The sequence below is a fragment of the Sinohyriopsis cumingii genome, chromosome 17 (assembly GCF_028554795.1).
Source record: "Sinohyriopsis cumingii isolate HCF-2022 chromosome 17, ASM2855479v2, whole genome shotgun sequence".
Taxonomy (NCBI): Eukaryota; Metazoa; Mollusca; class Bivalvia; order Unionida; family Unionidae; genus Sinohyriopsis; species Sinohyriopsis cumingii.
The window spans coordinates 11969691-11988390 of NC_142977.1; the positions used below are offsets into that span (position 1 = coordinate 11969691).

The window sequence follows — 18700 nt, forward strand, 5'->3', positions numbered from 1 at the left end:
CACACACACACAAGACAATGGCAGAACAGGGATTATGTTTACAGTTAGACTCAGCTTCTACAGAAGTACCCAAGTGATAATAAAATCCAGTACTGATAGCAATGTAATACTATTTTTGTATTTTTTGCATGCCTTGCAATAAATGTGGTGTGGGCATTTGTCCATCCATATACTGTATATGTGTACATATACATATATATATATATATATATATATATATATATATATATATATATATATATATATATGTATGTTAATCCATCTTATGGTTTCAAAATAAAAGATTAATGTACATGTGGAACATATTTTGTTGGTAAAGGTTTCACAAACTATTGCTGTCAAATCAGAATTTTAGAAAAGGACGTGATTTCATATGATATTCAGAAATTTTATTTTCTCTTTAAACAAAGCATTAATCAAAGACATTTTTAAAAACCACAAAAATGTCAGTATGACTTTTAAAGGTAATGTACAAACTCAAATGCATAAATTCAATTTTTAAATATCATGCATGTTTTATGCAATATAACTTTGTCAGAACTATTAACAAGGAAAAATTCAGCTTGAATACATTTTGGAGATATGAATTTAAAGTCATGTGACCCAACACTATGTAGGAAATTCAACGGTGCCCATTTTCATCCTCATCTCCAATAATAGAATATAAATCATCTTCAAATCTCTTGTAGCTGACTACAACCTTCTTTTAAGAATTCATGTACTGCCTTTATTTCGTCTGGTCACTTCTGTGAACTGGCCGAAAGGTGAGCCAAAAATGTATTTAACTACTGGGTCAATTCTGAAATGACCCTGTCCACTCTGTCTTGAAAATGGTTCTGTGGTCAGATGAAAGAACTTTTTGAAAACCTCTTATCTCCTCCATCCTCCTTTTATCAAACTGGATTGACCATAAACAAAGGGGAGGGGAAGTTTCAAGGAGAACAATCTGAGAACATTCAAGTGGAAAAGTTTTTGATTCTTTGACACCATCTCTAATTTGGAAATCCAATTATTTAGCAATTGGAATTTAAATTTAAATAAACTTAAATCCAAATTTTGAATTAAAGTAAATGCATTAATGACAAGTTAAGACACTGGACGCAAATTCGGTATATTCAAATTTTAACTCATGAAATACAGGACAATCAAATAAATATTTCCTTTCTAATTATCCCCGATTTTGCAAAAGAACCTACACTATCATATTTCAACATGATGTAACACTTGTCACATAACGATGTTTGACCAATGACCCTGATCTTTAAGATACTAAGATAATTTTACTAGCATATATGGTGTTTTCATCAAAAACATTTTTAAAAAGTCAGCCGGAATAAGAAAATGTCACTGTCTTTCATTACTCTTTAAAGACTTTGACCTCGAGATAATGGGTTTCACCAAATACATTAGACAATATAGATAGATTATTATAGTCACACTAAAATAATTTCAATTGTTAAAAACTGTACCAGTACAGGGACATGTCATTGATTTATTTAGTTGTTTCCTTGAAATGACCATGACCTAATAACAATTTTGTGAAAATATTTTCAGTTGTTCAGAAGTTACACTCCAGACACAAGTCACAATTATATTTTCCCTTGCCATGATCTTGATCTTCAGGCATGGGGCAATGCTATGGTACATGACCCATTCCTTAGTCGTAATATTTCCTTGGCCAAACTTTCAAGAAAAAATCGCTTATAAGGCCATGTGTGCTAATTACTAAGGGCCAATTGTGCTAAATATTAAAAGCCGTATGTGCTAAATACTAAAGGTCAAGAGTACTAGAAAAAAGGTCACGAGTACTAAATATTAAAGATCATGTATGCTAATTACTAAAGGCCATGTGTGCTACATAGTAAAAGTCATGTGTGCTAATTACTAAAGGCCATGTGTATTAACTCCTAAAGGCCATGTATGCTAATTCCTAAAGGCCACATGTGCTAATTATTAAAGGTCATGTGTGCTAATTCCTAAAGGCCATGTATGCTAATTCCTAAAGACCATGTGTGCTAATTACTAAAGGCCATGTGTACTAATTCCTAAAGGCCATGTGTGCTAATTCCTAAAGACCATGTGTGCTAATTATTAAAGGTCATGTGTGCTAATTCCTAAAGACCATGTGTGCTAATTATTAAAGGCCATGTGTGCTAATTCCTAAAGACCATGTGTGCTAATTATTAAAGGCCATGTGTGCTAATTCCTAAAGACCATGTGTGCTAATTATTAAAGGTCATGTGTGCTAATTCCTAAAGACCATGTGTGCTAATTATTAAAGGCCATGTGTGCTAATTCTTAAAGACCATGTGTGCTAATTATTAAAGGTCATGTGTGTTAATTCCTAAAGGCCATGTATGCAACATAGTAAAGACCATGTGTGCTACATAGTGAAAGTCACGTGTGCTAAATACTAAAGGCCATTTGTGGCAATTACTAAAGGCCACACATTAAATATTATCTATGCCTTATTTTTCAGCTTTTATCATACTTTAAAGTGAAAAACAATAAAATAATCTGAGGTGAGTTTTTATTTGTATTCTTTTCTCCGTGCCACAAATGTATCTATTGTATCCTTATTCTTGACCAATCATACACAAAACCTGTCTGTCAATCTTGTTAAATTTTGGAAATTTCACGTTCCATAAACACATTTGTTCTGTTATGCTTAAAATTAAATCATTCAAAGCATATCATGCTTGACTGACTGTTCACTGAATTCGTTATATGTACAATCAGTAAGTGTGCTGCAGTAATTCCATTATAACTTGTTTGTTTTTTTTCCAGAAATAAATTTTATTTACTCGTTACAAACACCAACTATCAAATGATACTAGGCAAAACTTTAAAATGCCAGCATAAATGTTATCAAGTCAGTTTTAAATGTCTCGTCTCAATTCTATGAATCAAATTTCATAATAATAAAAACAATCCTTCACTAATATAATATAATCTGACAGGACCTAAAAAATATTTATAAAACCTACCCTGGGAAACCTGTACTAGGAATATGAATCAACAAGTGCATGGGATTTAATTGTACAGTCCCATGAACAGTACAGCAGCCTTTCAATTCAATTCAGTCTATTTTCTAAACTGCCCCCCCCCCCATTAAATGATAAATCATCCGATAATCACTTTCCTGTAGTTGACTATTACCTCCATTAGGTGTTCAGATACCATGCTTTATTTCCTCTAGTCACTGTGTGAACTGGCCCAAGGGTCAGCCAAAAATTTGTTTAACCACTGGGTCAATTCTGAAATGACCCCTGTCCACTTTGTCTTGAATATGGGGCTATAGTCAGATGAAAGAACTTTTTTTCATAAGACCTTCAATCTTCTCATCCTGCTCCCATTAAATTAGACCTGAACACAAACAAGTGGGTGGGGAAGTTTCTGGGAGAACAAATTGAGGACATTTTAGCTGAGAAAGTTTTAGATTATCGGACACTGTTCTCTATTTGGAGCTCTAATTATTTAGCAATTGGAATCCACTGATGAAAAGGAATTTTATAGCGAATAAATTAAAAGGCAATATCAAGCCTGTACTGCTGCAGATAAGGAACTCTATACCAGTCAAAATTTATTTTAAATTCATTACCTAAAATACTTCAGATCAAATACTTTTTATAAATGTTTTCACTCTAAAATATTCCTTTCACTGGCAGAATAAGTGTCATTATCATAATTCTAAAAGATAATGTAAAAAGCCTTTACAGTTATGCGTTTCAAACCATAATTAACCATTAACCTTCATACCATTAAAAAAAAATGTTTTTGCCTAATGCGCTGGGTTTAAAATTAGGGTAGGCAGGTGTTTTCTCAACAATAAAAAACAACATATTTAACGCAATTTTTTTTACCAGGGGGAAGATAGTGCAAGGGTTGGCAATGTAAAACGGGGATGTTTGTCCAACCGAAGACATGCATCATTGGGGGGGGGGGGGGGCTTTCACAAACTGAAACATCATCAGAAGAATATAGCTAATCATTCTAATTCGGTGTCGAGCAAGGGACCTCGGGTGGATAAGTTGGCTACGGGTGGCCATGTGGTTTAAGGTGCTTGTTTTCATACTTCTTGACAATTCACCTCTGTCAACCTGAGTCTTGGCTGGCCAATGTAGATATGTGACAAAGCTGCCAGTAGCTCCCAGTGGATTGGTGGTTCTTCCTGGATTCTTCATCCACCAAATATACTGGCCACCATGTACATGTATAACCAGCCGATCATATGCTACAAAAATGGCATTAATCCCCATACAACCTGAGCATTTCCCAGCAGCCTGAACATGACAAAACTTTTGTTAAGCAAGTATATTTTACTTTACCTGCCAACAGCTGTTTAAATTTGAAACATTTACTTTGTTCTGTAATTTCTTTTAAAATAAAAAATCTTATAAGTTTTGAATTTGGGAATTTTTCCGATATTTTTGTACCTCCTGGAAAAGTCTCCACTGTCTGTCTGCAGTTTTTCATGCATATACACAAAGACAAATACACAGTAATCTGAAGGTAATATATTACATGCATCTTTTAGGAATATTTCTTTATAGTTGGTTCTTCAATGCCAGTTTAGCATTTAACAATTCAAGTCTCTCTCTCTCTCTCTACAAATAGTACAGAAGGAGTTGTGTTTTACATCTGGATAAAAGGTAAAATATGACCCCCCCCCATTCTTCTGAAAGCATGTGGATATAATTAGTAAAGAAATCTCTAGTGTTCTATGAAAACATACAACTATTCCATAACATAAACTGATAATTATACCTGAAGATTAACCTGAAAGACAGACAACCATTCCAAAATATAAAAATCAAAACATATCTTCTGATGAAAAGATGGATAACCTTTCCAAAACATAAAAATCACAACATACCTGCTAATTAAAAACAAAACAATAGACAGACAACCACTCCAAAACATAAAAATCAAAACATACCTACTCATTAATAAAATAGACAACCATTCCAACACATAAAAATCAAAACATACCTGCTGATTTATAAAAAAAAACAAAAGACAGAACCATTCCCTAATATAATAGTCATAATAATACCTGATGATTAATAACGACAGACAACCATTCCATAATATAGCAGCCATAATTTTTTTTTTTAAAATCAATGTTTATTATTAAATAACTTGTGGGGCTTTTCAACATTTTCCAACATCAAAAAGGAAGCAGGACTATCAAGAGTTAACAACCTCCACATGTTTCCTGTGCATATCAGGAAGTTAGTATGCACCACAATGCAAGTGCATTAACACAGTACCAATCTGATGTAGAACTGAAACCGCTTCACATGGATGACACTGCAATGGAAGGCCAAAGATAAGAGAGCTCTGAAACTTGAAAGATTGTCGGGAATTAAACTTTCAAACTCAAAACAGTCAATTCTCTATATATTCTCACATGTAACATTTGATGGTTACTGTAGCATTTCTATCAATCAAAGAATCTGAAGATGAAGAAAAAAGCATTTTTAAAAACCTTCAGCCAATACATTATTGATCTTATTTAGAAAACATTATCTATCATCCAAGTATGTGTTGTGTTTGTGTTTACTGCTTAAATAGTCTTTTTGCGTTTACTGTTCAAATACTCTATTTTCATGTTTTATTTTAAAATTTTATAATCTATTTCTGTGTTTAAATATTGTTCAACATATGCTATTCTGTGTTCAAATAACACTATTTTTGTCTTTAAATAACACTATTTTTGCGTTCAAATAACACTATTTTTTGTGTTTACTCTTTTTGTTTAAATATTGTTTAACTACTCTGTTTAAATACTCCATTTGTGTTTAAATACTCTATTTTTGTGTTTACATATTGATCAAATACGCTATCAGAAAAAAAACTCTACTGTAACATCTCTCAAAAAAAGGCTCCTTCATTATAATGCTAGTCGTTTAATGGCTTTAAACAAAGTAACAGCAATATAAGAGGCAGATTAATAAGTAAATAATAAGCAACAATTATGTACAAGGTTCAGTTTCCAAGCAAATAATAAGCAACAATTATGTACAAGGTTCAGTTTCCAAGCAAATAATAAGCAACAATATGTACAAGGTTCAGTTTCCAAGCAAATCATAAGCAACAATATGTACAAGGTTCAGTTTCCAAGTAAATCAAAAGCAACAATATGTACAAGGTTCAGTTTCCAAGCAAATCATAAGCAACAATATGTACAAGGTTCGGTTTCCAAGCAAACAATAAGGAGTCATATATACCAAGATTATTTTCAAACCAAAACTAATGCAATTTTCTATTGCTGTGCTGTACCTTTCCTCTCTTCACTTTGCATAGTAAATCTTGCTAGAATTAGTCTTGCAACAAATTGTACCCTTTCCCAAATTACCTATAAGAATGATTAGCAAATTTGTATAAATATGGGAGGTGCCTGAAATCAACATGGATTTCATACTTAATAGAGTCCAAAAGTGAAGTGTCAACCACTAAAGTTCTTGACTCTTACAACCCTTGCAAGCTTTAGCTGGGATTAACACAAGTTGTTTGGTACTGTTGATACCCAACTTTCAACAGCAGATACAAGACAAATTGTGGATTGAATATCCCTGTAAAACACAACTCATTAGCACTGGGCAAATCTTATCAGAGGAAGTATATATGTATATACATGTGTGTGTGTGTGTGGTTTCACAACACATCAGCACTATCCTAACTACTGTGCTGACTAACATGTATCCCAAAATGGCACAAAAAGCAAAAACAAAAGTAAGAAGTAAAAGGACCAATGGGTGGGAAAAAAATCTCCAGGAATTCAAGATAAGACCATTTCTTCCCTTTATCTGTCGATCTGTGGTATTCTTCAGCAAAAACAACAGTTTGGTATTAGTTTTTGTGGTACACACACGACTGTTTGTACAAAAGCCCATGTCATAGTGATCATTAATTCAGGGAAGTAGTCACATTTTTTTTCTATAGTCATTGTGGAAGTCATATAGGATGTAAGACACCTACCATTTTCATTCATGGCCAGTCATAATAAATGTTTGGTCTGCTGTAACCCTACCCCTATGTATGACCAGTGGGTACATAGGTCACTTTTTAAAATTGTTTTTATTTTTTTTAATTATTCTAGACAAATAGTCAAACACTTCAGAGAATTAAAGCAATAATGAAACCATAATGATTCAATGATATAGATGTAACGGGACTAAACTCAGAAAAAAAAACACAAGATTGAAAGCTACAGTCAAGACAGACAGGCCCAGAGAACAGTAGGCCTAGAAAAGAATAGATTGATAGCTACAGTCAAGACAGACAGGCCCAGAGAACAGTAGGCCTAGAAAAGAATAGATTGATAGCTACAGTCAAGACAGACAGGCCCAGAGAACAGTAGGCCTAGAAAAGAATAGATTGATAGCTAGTCAAGACAGACAGGCCCAGAGAACAGTAGGCCTAGAAAAGAATAGATTGATAGCTACAGTAAAGACAGACAGGCCCAGAGAACAGTAGGCCTAGAAAAGAATAGATTGATAGCTAGTCAAGACAGACAGGCCCAGAGAACAGTAGGCCTAGAAAAGAATAGTCTATACTGACAGCCTATTACATCTGGACGTGGACCTGTTTTACACACTAATGGCCAAACAACTTTTATTTTCACTGGGAGGAAAATATATCTAAATAAATGATTTTTTTAACTCCGGTAAACACTGGCAGTACAAAATTTAAATTGACATAAGATGCTTTTTTCAATCGATTTTTATTAATCAGTGCATAATACTGCTGAATTTTGCACTGGCCAAATTATGTGCATGTTCTGTAATACGAAATATGACATTTTGAAGTACTTTTTAAATGAATCTATTTGTTAAACTTTAAGTATTATTTAAAACATGCAAAAATATTAAAATCAGTTTTATGTTTATGTTTGTCAAGTAATGCAATATGGAGATGTAAATTCACAGTTCATCCTCAATTTACCTACTCAAAAGATCTGTTGACAAGCACATACCAATTAAGTTTTTTACACTTATTTAATAACAGATACACAATCACTATCTTTGCATTTCAAATGATAGGTATCCATGGGATACAATTTTACAGCCATAAATTAACTGTAAGTATCAAATTCTTTTTAACCCAGACAGTGTGTGGACTGTGGGAAAATCTTAAATTTCAGTTTCCAACTGCAGATAGTAGACATGCTTGACAAAAATGACAGTGCACTTTTAATTTGCAAGTCAATTAAAATATCCTGATATAAGCCTACCTACCTTAAGGTTTAGAGCTTTCAACCACAATCATTGTTGGGAGACCAAACAGTTCTTTTAAATCATTATAAAAAGATAGAGTCGAAAACAGCATCAATTTTATGCTTCTATGCCTCATTTGATTATGATGACAGGAACTCTATGTTTAATTTTGATTATGACATGAACTCAATGGTTTATTTTACTATGGCGACATGAACTCAATGGTTTATTTTATTACAGCGACAAGAACTCAATGTTTTATTTGATTATGATGACATGAAGTCAATGTTTCATTTGATTTTGACAAAATAAACTGTTTTATTGATTATCATGACATGAACACTGTGTTTTATTTGATCATGACTTTAACTCATTTTTATTTGATTACGATGAAACAAACTCTTTTTTGTTTGATTATAATGACCTGAACTCTGTTGTCTTATTTTTTTGACATCATAAGCTCTGTTTTATTTGTTTTGGGAAACATTTGCATGTAGAGCACGTGTTTCAACCATAAAGTGCAGATCTAGGTCCATAGAGCACTTTCTTTGGAGTAATAAATACTGCAAATAACAAATTCTGATCTGCCTGCAAATTATGTCAGCAAATCAGGACCCATGTTGTTTGCAGCTGGACCAGACTTTAAAAATATTGAGAAAGTGTCTGCAATAAATTCTTTTCAAGAGCCTTATGAAGGTGGTCAAAAACAACCTAACCACAGGTCACCCATTAATACAATGGTATTGACCATGAAAAGGGAATTAGACAATACCATGGTCATAATGCCTGGACTTCAGGCTATGCTGACCATATCCTTAAACTTTATGAATAAAACAAAACTGGACTTACAGGCTTGATGTTTGTGCCTCCAGACACATCCAGGCATGGACAGAAAATATGACTGTTTTGAGAAATTGGAATTTTTTTTTATCCAGAGCTTTTGACAAATATGAACAATTTGGAACTATTCAAAAGACTATTTTGCTCCTGACCACGAAACTATTCAAAAGAGTATTTTGTTGTCACAGTAAAATAAAACTCTGGGATACCAGCTGACTTGGTCATCAAGAATTCAACCATACCCCTGAAATTTAGCAACTGACTTAGTGACCAAGACTATTGGGTGCTTTTGATTCTCTAGCTCTGTTGGAGTGAAATCTCATAGTAATCAAGCACTATTTGAAATGTACATTAAAGATTCTGAAAATATCTCTATAGCATAGTTAGCATTTATCAGGCGCACCATTACAGACCACGGACTCACCTTATGGCAGAAAGAATCTGTGACAACATGGGTCTAGATGATTAAAGCATTTCTTGTCAATGTGTACAATACGAAAATACCATAACAATACAAAACCCCTGTATGGTGTCCCAGACAAAATGTGCTTTTCACACAATTAAAACAGTAAAATGCCCAATACATGTACCACATATGCATGTTTATTTTTTTATTCCGTTCAAAAACTGACACATCTGTGGATATCTCTGTGTAAACAACAGGTGATTTAAATGTCTGGTCCAATTTTGTTGTCTGGTGCCACTTACATTGGGTGATAAAATAAAATTTAAAAAAAGCACAGAACCAGGCTAAACCAGTCTAACTTCTATTGTCGCAACTGACAAAATGCTTGCCTGCTTGTTTCTTGCACAAATTCAAGTGTTCAGATAATATCAGACACTAAAATTTTCAAGGAAGATGGTGGAGAAAATCTGCCAAGCCTGAAAGTCTATTAAAAAATTGTTAGTTTTTTCCATGATCAATATCAATTGTGAGAAATATTCTCTCAAATATAATTCATAAATCTGCTGAATCTGACTCTACTAAATTTTCCAAAATACATGATGGAAACAAGGCACACAAAAATGTTTGATTTGTGGAGTTTACCATTACCATATTGAGAAGCAACTGATGTTGAAAAGAAATGGCTGGGATATATGCATTACACCAAATGCAAAGTCCAAAAATGTTTCGTCTAACAAGGGTACATCATAAAATGTAAAAAGTTCATTGGTATAGTCACTGTCTCCATTATTTTCATAAAAATCTCATGTCACTCGATTAATTTTAATTCTGTAAGTAAAATACCCAACAGTTCCAAAAGTTAACAAGGCTGCTGCCTGTGGTAGCCAAGACACTGAACTTTGCAAACAAATAAAATTTATCTGTCCAATTTTGGAAAGCATTCTTGTATTTTTTCTGTAACTATTTCCCCCTCCCATCCCAGCATTTGTTATATTAATATCTCTTTCAGACAGGACATGCAAAATTATTTTTGCTGTGATGTATCAGTGTATTAACAAGATTATATTAACGTACATTTATTAAATTCATAATTGACCCTTAAAAAGGTATTTCGTAGTAGGTTCTCCACAATTAAAATAAAATAAAAAAAAATAAGTTCGTCTGAAATCAGAAGTTGTAATGGAAGCTGTAATGACAGGAAATGAGTGGCAGATATAATAGTATTAAAACTATGAATGGCATGAACATTTAAATGGTTATTGATTCACTCATATAATTCTACATTATTTCAACTTTAAATTTAAAGAAAGAAAATCCCATTTGACAGTTTTCAGCACAAAATGAGGAAACCAACAAAATGGTAAAAGCGAAGGGTGTACCATCTATACTTGCTTACATGTAAAGTCCAACAGCAAACAGTGCAGACCCAGCTTTGCTGTTTTCAAATGAGCTCGTGGATCTAGGTCCATTTCATTTGTTAGGAACATGGAAAAATACCACATAGACCCTGATCTGCTGGTGCATTACAGATAAAGGTCTATGTTGTTTGACTCAACTTATAAACATGTACATGTATGTGTGTGTGTGTGTGTGTGTGTGTGTGTGTGTGTGTATAAATATATATATAAAAACTAAGGACAAGTTGCCACTGTTGCTCCTAGTTTTTCTCAAGTACATTATCATTACAATCCTGAGGAAGTCGTGAATCTGCATGGGGAAAATATTACTTTAGAGTACTGCAGTGACAATGAAGACAAACCAATTACTCATGAGTAGGCACTTAAATGTCGTATAAGCAAAGTACTGTGGCTTCACTAATTCTTCAAGGGTTACCAATTGTTTTGGATTTCATGGTTGCTCAGAACCATGAAATTAAAGACCCAACAAAAAAAAAGAAAAGCCAGATGTGATGCAGAAAGCCATCCCCCTTTTTTAAATACTGAAACAATGCCTAGCAATCAACAAATCATGGCTATTTGATAATTTAACTTCATTAATGTCATAAATTATCTTTTGCATATATGTTTTATCAAACCAATTTTGAAGAAAAAAAGCAACTTTTATAAAGCAGTTTTAATTGCTTCAATGCAGATACTATTCATATCAGAATCATATCTCGTCTTTGACTTGTTACTTTCATCTGTGCCGCAAGCTCGGTAAGGACAGAGAGAAATGGAATGTCAAATAGTTGGGTTTTACTGTTATGTAAAAAGAAAGTAAGAACAATGAAAAGATGTATGAAAATTAGATTTAACATTTATTTTAAACGATCCTACATTATCAGCAATTCTTTTTTTGCTTGAAGATTTAACCAGATTCATGATTGATATGAATAAATAATCAGCATAAAGTATAGACAATTATTATATGCTCATTTTTTTCCCCCGTTAACTTTACATACAAATGCAGTAACCTATAAATACAATCGTGTACTTCTATCTACAGGTAGCAATCCTTCCAGCTAAAATTTTAATCCACCTGAACGCACTTCCCATTTTATCCATGAATCAAAAGGAATAATGAGCAAATACGGAAATGATTTCTTGAAGCAAAGATGCTAATTAAATACTAATTGCAGAATAGATTTAAACAATTTTTGGGGAAAAAATGCTAAATAAATATCAGGTTAATCATGTTTTCACATAAAACTCTGTTATCCTGAAATTGCAAAAATTTCAACTTAAGTCCAACTTTTTCAAAGCCGTGGATAATTCGGGCATATTTTATCTTGAGCCACTTTCATCCACAACAGGCTGCTACAGCATACTTATTGAACTGACAAAGAGGCCCTTGGTCACATGTTAGGAAATTACCCACAAAACATAATCGCTGAAATATGGATTTGCTTCAACTTTTTGGATATTAGTTTAATCACAAGACCATACAGATGTTTCAATTACCATTTGGCTCGGTGTTGTTGGCAGCGATGACTTTATTTCATGTCGAGGACTTGGACCAAAAAAAATATGATGCTAGTGACAGATCTTAAGTTGTGTTCAATTTGCATCGATACTGTTTGTAATCTTGCTTTTAACTACCAGATCACCACTGTTCTCTGGATATTTGTGTTCTATTGTAATTCTTTATTTGGGGTGTTGTTAATGTTAATCAATGAAATCGAATGCATATAAATGTGAAAACTCTGACACAGGGGAATTCATGAATTCCAGTACCCATAAAATGTAATTTTGTATAATAAAAAAAAAAGAAAATTAAACAATACTATGAAAATTGATACCACCAAAAGTAAACAAAATTACAGTATTTTCCACTGTAAGTTAGCAGGTGTTGTAACCAAACAGTCAATAATCTCAACTGATTACTGAGAATGTTTTGTGTCTGTCTCTTGTAAAAATCCAAGTCAACCAGACGCCCAGGTTGTCACATCTTGAAAATGAATAAAACGCATCTCCCACCAAGTATAATATTAGTGGTGCAAATCTGATGATGAATTAAAATTATCGAAGACTGTTCATAAAAGTGAAATAACGAAGCATTCGCTTATGATATTTAAGAATATACAATAAGATATTATAAGTTTTCTACTTCGATGTTACACTTGACCACTGCATAGCAAACCCATCATGTTCATGATGTCAATGATCAGCCATTTCAGATAAGCATCTTATTTGACATTAAAAGACAGAATCAATCTTAATTAAAAGTGATAATTCTATGAATTCAGAACACAATACTTTGTTTCCTAGTTTTTGGGAAAATTAATTTTTTTCCATCAAAGGACTATCTCCAACCCATTAAAATCGACGGTCGACTGATTCAACTGAACTGATCATCAATCTTAAAATTTCAACAACTCTCTTACCCGATTAAAATCAAAACGGGATTCTAACAAGCAGATTGGCACAAATAAGGGTTAATACTCAGGAGACCTATGGGATTCCGGTTGAACTTATTTTTACTAACCTATTAAACTGTTAAACAATGTATTTTATGTTTGTGTCCTTAACTGACCACAGCATTTCATGTTTGAGTGATCAACTTGCCAATATATGATCCAAGTAATGGCTTGCACCTTCATATATGTGAAAGCTGCAAAATAATTAGTGAACGAACGACCAACAGAATATTACCTGCGTCAATATCCACATAATCTTCAATATAATATCAGATCTGTTTTGATCCGATTAATTAACCGATTCCTACTGTCATGATTACCATACTTTGAGACAAAAAATTTACAAATCCAGCCCCCAATCAGTACATGTATATACTTACTAGTGCTTAACAGCAAGTTTATGACCATCCACAGACGGACGGACAATATATTCTGCATCATCTTGAACAAGTGTATGCCTCTTCGTCACTGGAAATGTTATCAAAATCCCATTTTTCCACGACAATAATAATATCCACCGAAGAATTCAGTAAATCCCGACTCTGCAAAGCATTTCTGTCCTTCTATGCCGGGTCGAAATGTGGACACAATTTAGTCCATCAAAAAAGAGTAAATCAAATACACTTCCCCTTCCATCTAAGCTTTTCCCCCCAAGTTATTACAAAAATTGTAGGGGCTAATACGTTGTTATTTTCCCTTGTCACATATCTACAATCACTGTTCGAGAAATTACACCATCACTGAAAGTAAATTTGTAGCTTTTGAACATTTTCCAGCCCGACTGATATTTCATGTCTCAACATTTTTAACTGAACAGGCTTTTTCCTTTTCTTTCGTTACACTACTTAAACTAAGAAAAGCACTTGAACATCCTACATAACACTAATCCTCTATTTCATGTTGACATCAACAGTAGATCTAACGCCGACTCAAATCTGGAGTACCCCTGTTCCACAACAACGCCAAAATACAAAACAAGTCATGCCTTAGCTTTGGAACTGCTGCATTCCCACGCTCTGGCAATGACTGAAAGTTTGAAAACTTTTTTATCCTCGGGGGAAAAAAAAAACCCTCTCCAAACAGTTATCTCTCTATGAATCTTGTAAAATTATCCAAATTAGCTTCAAGCAGTGAACACTGTGGGATAAGCCTGGACTTTTTTTCTGTTTCTCTCCCCAGTGGAAGCAAAGCAAGTGATGTATTAGAGTGTCACATAGGTTTACACATACTCTAACCGGTCCTGCAGAGGAGAGGGTTTGGTCACACTCCAATGCTTCTTCTAAACAGACTGGTTTAATGTTCTCACACATCAATATAAATTTGTTAGTGTATATGATCGGAGAGTAGCAGTGGTTGTATTGGCGCAGTGAGTGGGTCACGTGGTATCTGTGCTGGTGGCAAAGGACATTCTATTTAAATTCAGATCTTTACTACAGAACTAGTAATTCTATACAAAGCCCTACTTGTGTACCCTGCTTTTTTTAATAATGCTTAAGTTTCAATACACAGGGGTGCCAAACAGGGTCTAGTTTATGACTGCCGTCAGCTTCGTGGGAAAATTTTAAAATAAACTTTTTTTTTTCTTTCTCGGAAACATTTACCCAGCCCGTGCATGATCTATTTAACATTGGTAATGCCAGCGTTTTTATTAAGAGAAATTTATACTATTATTCAACCTAATCCAAGCATAATGATCGTAAATAAAATAATTAATTGATCACCAAATTCTAACAGATTCCTCCATTATGCAACGGAGCCGAAACAGCTTATCATATCAGTGTTCTATATTAAAGTTTCACAACACTGTTTACCTTGTCAATGTATAACAATAACACTGCATTTATACCAATTGTGGGGTGAAACTCACAAGTCTTGTTTGAAAATGTTATAATTCTGTGCATAAATTTCAACTGAGAACAGAAACATAATATAAAATCCCTTTTTATACCACAAGCAGAAACTAACCATTTAATTTTGTTTCTACACCATATTCAGTTTCACAAACTTTCTGGGGATGAACCCAGTTTACTTACACATAAATGTCCAACAAAGCAAATACCTACCAGATGACAAAATGTACTGAGATAAAAGAAGAAGAAAAAAAATCTTGGATGGAATTCTCCCCTCGCCTGCTTAGCATCAAAATATAAATTAAAGGTTTGCTGGTTTGATACCCACCCCATGGGTCAGCCTCTGTAAGCTGCCCTTGGAAAAATCACTTAGCTCCCATTTCCTCTGCATGATAATAACATGTTAATAAAGAAGCATTTCATAATTATACTAATATGAACTAGGATTTTCTTTCACGATTCGTTCATGAAACTTTTCTTTTAAAATAATAAAAAGTTTGATTTATTGATAAATTTTTAAAAAAAGTTTTGCTTGTCCATTTTTAAAAAAATAGAAATTAATCCCTTGCATCATTTATACAACCTCAACAATATTTTACACCAGCATATATCAGCAACCTCAAAATTATGTTATGCAAGCAAGATGTTGGCAACTTCAAAGCAAAAGTCTCCAGACGAGAGCACAAACCCATACATTTTCAATACACAAATGCTATTTGCAACTGCTAGCACTAGGGCAGCTACAGCATTCTACACAATAATTTGCTATGGCTAGCACTACAGCAGCTACAGGTTATTATACACTCTAATTTGCTATGGCTAGCACTAAGGCAGCTACAGCATTATGCTACTTTCCAATTTGCTATGGCTAGCACTATGGCAGCTATAGTATTGTACACCCTCATTTACTATTGTTAGCACTAGGACAGCTACAGCATTATTCTACATGATAATTTGCTATGGCTAGCACTAGGGCAGCTGCAACATTCTAAGCCCTAATTTGATATGGCTAGCACCAGGGCAGCTACAGCATTATGCTACACCCTCATTTGCTATGGCTAGAACAAGGGCAGTTACAGCATTCTACACCCTAATTTGCTATGGCTAGAACTTGGGCAGCAAACATATTCTACACCCTAATTTGCCATGACTAGAACTAGGGCAGCAAACATATTCTACACCCTAATTTGCCATTGCTCTAACTGTGCATATATAAGTAGAGTAATAACTCTTCCAACTTTTTACCAGTGGACCTTGATACAGTATATACTAAACTGGAAGTCAAGTCAAAATGCAAGCAACACAGACCATGAACTGCTGTTTCTTATTTGTGATTCGTAAAACATAGACCCTGATCTGCCATGTCTAAAGAGTGATTAGTAGAACAAACAACACAGACCCTGATCTGCCATTTCTAGAGAGTGATTAGTAGAACAAACAACACAGACCCTGATCTGCCATTTCTTGGGAGGGACTAGTAGGACAAACAACATAGACCCCAATCTGCCATTTCTTAGGAGTGATCACTAGAATAAACAAAAAGGACCCTGATCTGCCATTTCTTGGGAGGGACTAGTAGGACAAACAACATAGACCCTAATATGCCATTTCTTAGGAGTGATCACTAGAACAAACAAAATAGACCCTGATCTGCCACTTCTATAGAGGGACTGGTAGGACAAACAACACAGACCCTGATCTGCCATTTCTAAGGAGTGATCATTAGAACAAACAAATAGACCCTGATCTGTCACTTCTTGAGAGGGACTGGTAGGACAAACATCACAGACCCCGATCTGCCATTGCTGAGGAGTGATCACTTAAACAAAATAGACCCTGCTCTGCCATTTCTTGGGAGGGACTAGTAGGACAAACAACATAGACCCTGATCTGCCTTTTCTTAGGAGTGATCACTAGAACAAACCAAATAGACCCTGATCTGCTGCCTGTTTGAGGGAAAATGGAATACTGAGGGGCATACCTATATGAGACCACTATATATACTTATCACATGCAATTAAAATTAAATTTAAGTGTCTTGAGACACCAAACTTCTGCAGACAAGATGTGGTCCCTCAAGACAGGTGGTCTATCAGTAGAGATCATAAAATTCTATATCAGTTGATTGGTGTGTGGAAAATATGGTCTATCTTTACATGTGATCTGTTGTCTCAAGGATAATTTAAAATAAGAGTACTCAGCCCATCAAATTATTTTGAAGCCTCAGCAATTTTTACATCGCATATTTAGCATGCTTTACTAGAATAATGAAATTGACCATTGGTCAATCACAAGAACTTTTCAGTTTAATTAGCTGGTCAGATTCTTTTGTTCTTGTGAAATGTAAAGCATGATTATTTAATTTAGAGAAAGACACAAAAAAATATACATGTTAGGTAATTTATTAAGTCAAGATACCTTGAGTATGAGTATATGTACTGAGAAATTTACATGCATTGTTTACTCATAATGAGTGGATTTCTTTTCATTAGGTACCTTGCATACTTTTGGGGTGAGTCATTTTAAGTATGACCCCTTTCTGCACACAAGGAAATAATGCTATGAATGAATTACAGCACACAGTTTGTAATTAGTAGATGAAAGATGAGAGGTAAAGAGTGCACTGTTTAGGGAACTCAAGCTGACAAAAATAACACATTTGATTTAATGAATAGAAATGTATTTTGTCCCTGTTGTACTGAGTTCATTTTCTGTGCCACTTGATACTCCTGATGCAATTGTATCCATATCCTTATGTCTATCTTTCTGACTAATTAACTTCTTAATGGATTATTAAGAAAAGGATTTTTGAACTTGGGGTCGTAGCAAGTATAAAGTAGTGATATTTATTTTCTTTTAAAATGCCAATACTTATCAAACAGGTACCTTGTTTTATGTATGTATGCCTCCCTGAAATATACACCTGAGAATAGTGGACAGGTGAAGTGATTGATTATGAATTTCACTTTTCAGTCCAACACAAAAATGTCTAATTGAAAGAAAAAAAATCGTTAATTACAAAAAAAATCACTAAAAAAATAATAACTTCAACTTCTGCATTCTGATTTGTACAAAACCCTCATAATACAGCCCTTCTTTTTGGTACAGAATGTCATTATATTTAATACAATTTTATGTCTACTCTTAAAAAATGAAACACTTCAACATTTCACTGATAAAATTGTTGAGAGAATTATCCTGTAATTGTCAGGCAAAATGTTGTAATTAAAAAAAAAAAACAGCCATATGGCCCTTCCATCAAATGGCAGTATGCTGTCATCTGCTTCCATCATACTGGCATGTGCCCAGATTCTTTACACCTTGATGGTCTAATCTGTGAATGACTCAATCAGCATGAATAATTGAAGAAAATAAAGCATGGACACAGTCAGAAAATAAAGCATGGACACAGTCTGACTGATACCCTAGAACAAAGGGCAGTGAGACTGAAGATACTTTACAAACAGGGGTCCAGGGAAGGATTTTACAAATATACTTTACAAAAAGGGTCCAGAGATAATTGTGA

The 18700-nt window shown here is 34.0% G+C and overlaps 1 protein-coding gene across 3 annotated transcripts in view; it reads right to left on the bottom strand.

Annotated features, from left to right (window-relative positions):
- LOC149777750 (uncharacterized) overlaps positions 1 to 18700 on the bottom strand; it is a 155183-nt gene that overhangs the window by 78377 nt on the left and 58106 nt on the right. The window contains exon 1 of one of the 3 annotated variants that reach the window (XM_089938801.1): positions 13705 to 14623. The exons of the other annotated variants lie outside the window; for them this stretch is intronic. Within the exon in view, the coding sequence (XP_089794927.1) occupies positions 13705 to 13765 (61 nt within the window). The 5' untranslated portion in view covers positions 13766 to 14623. Of the gene's footprint in view, positions 1 to 13704; positions 14624 to 18700 lie in introns of those variants that run through there. 3 annotated transcript variants of the gene reach the window in all.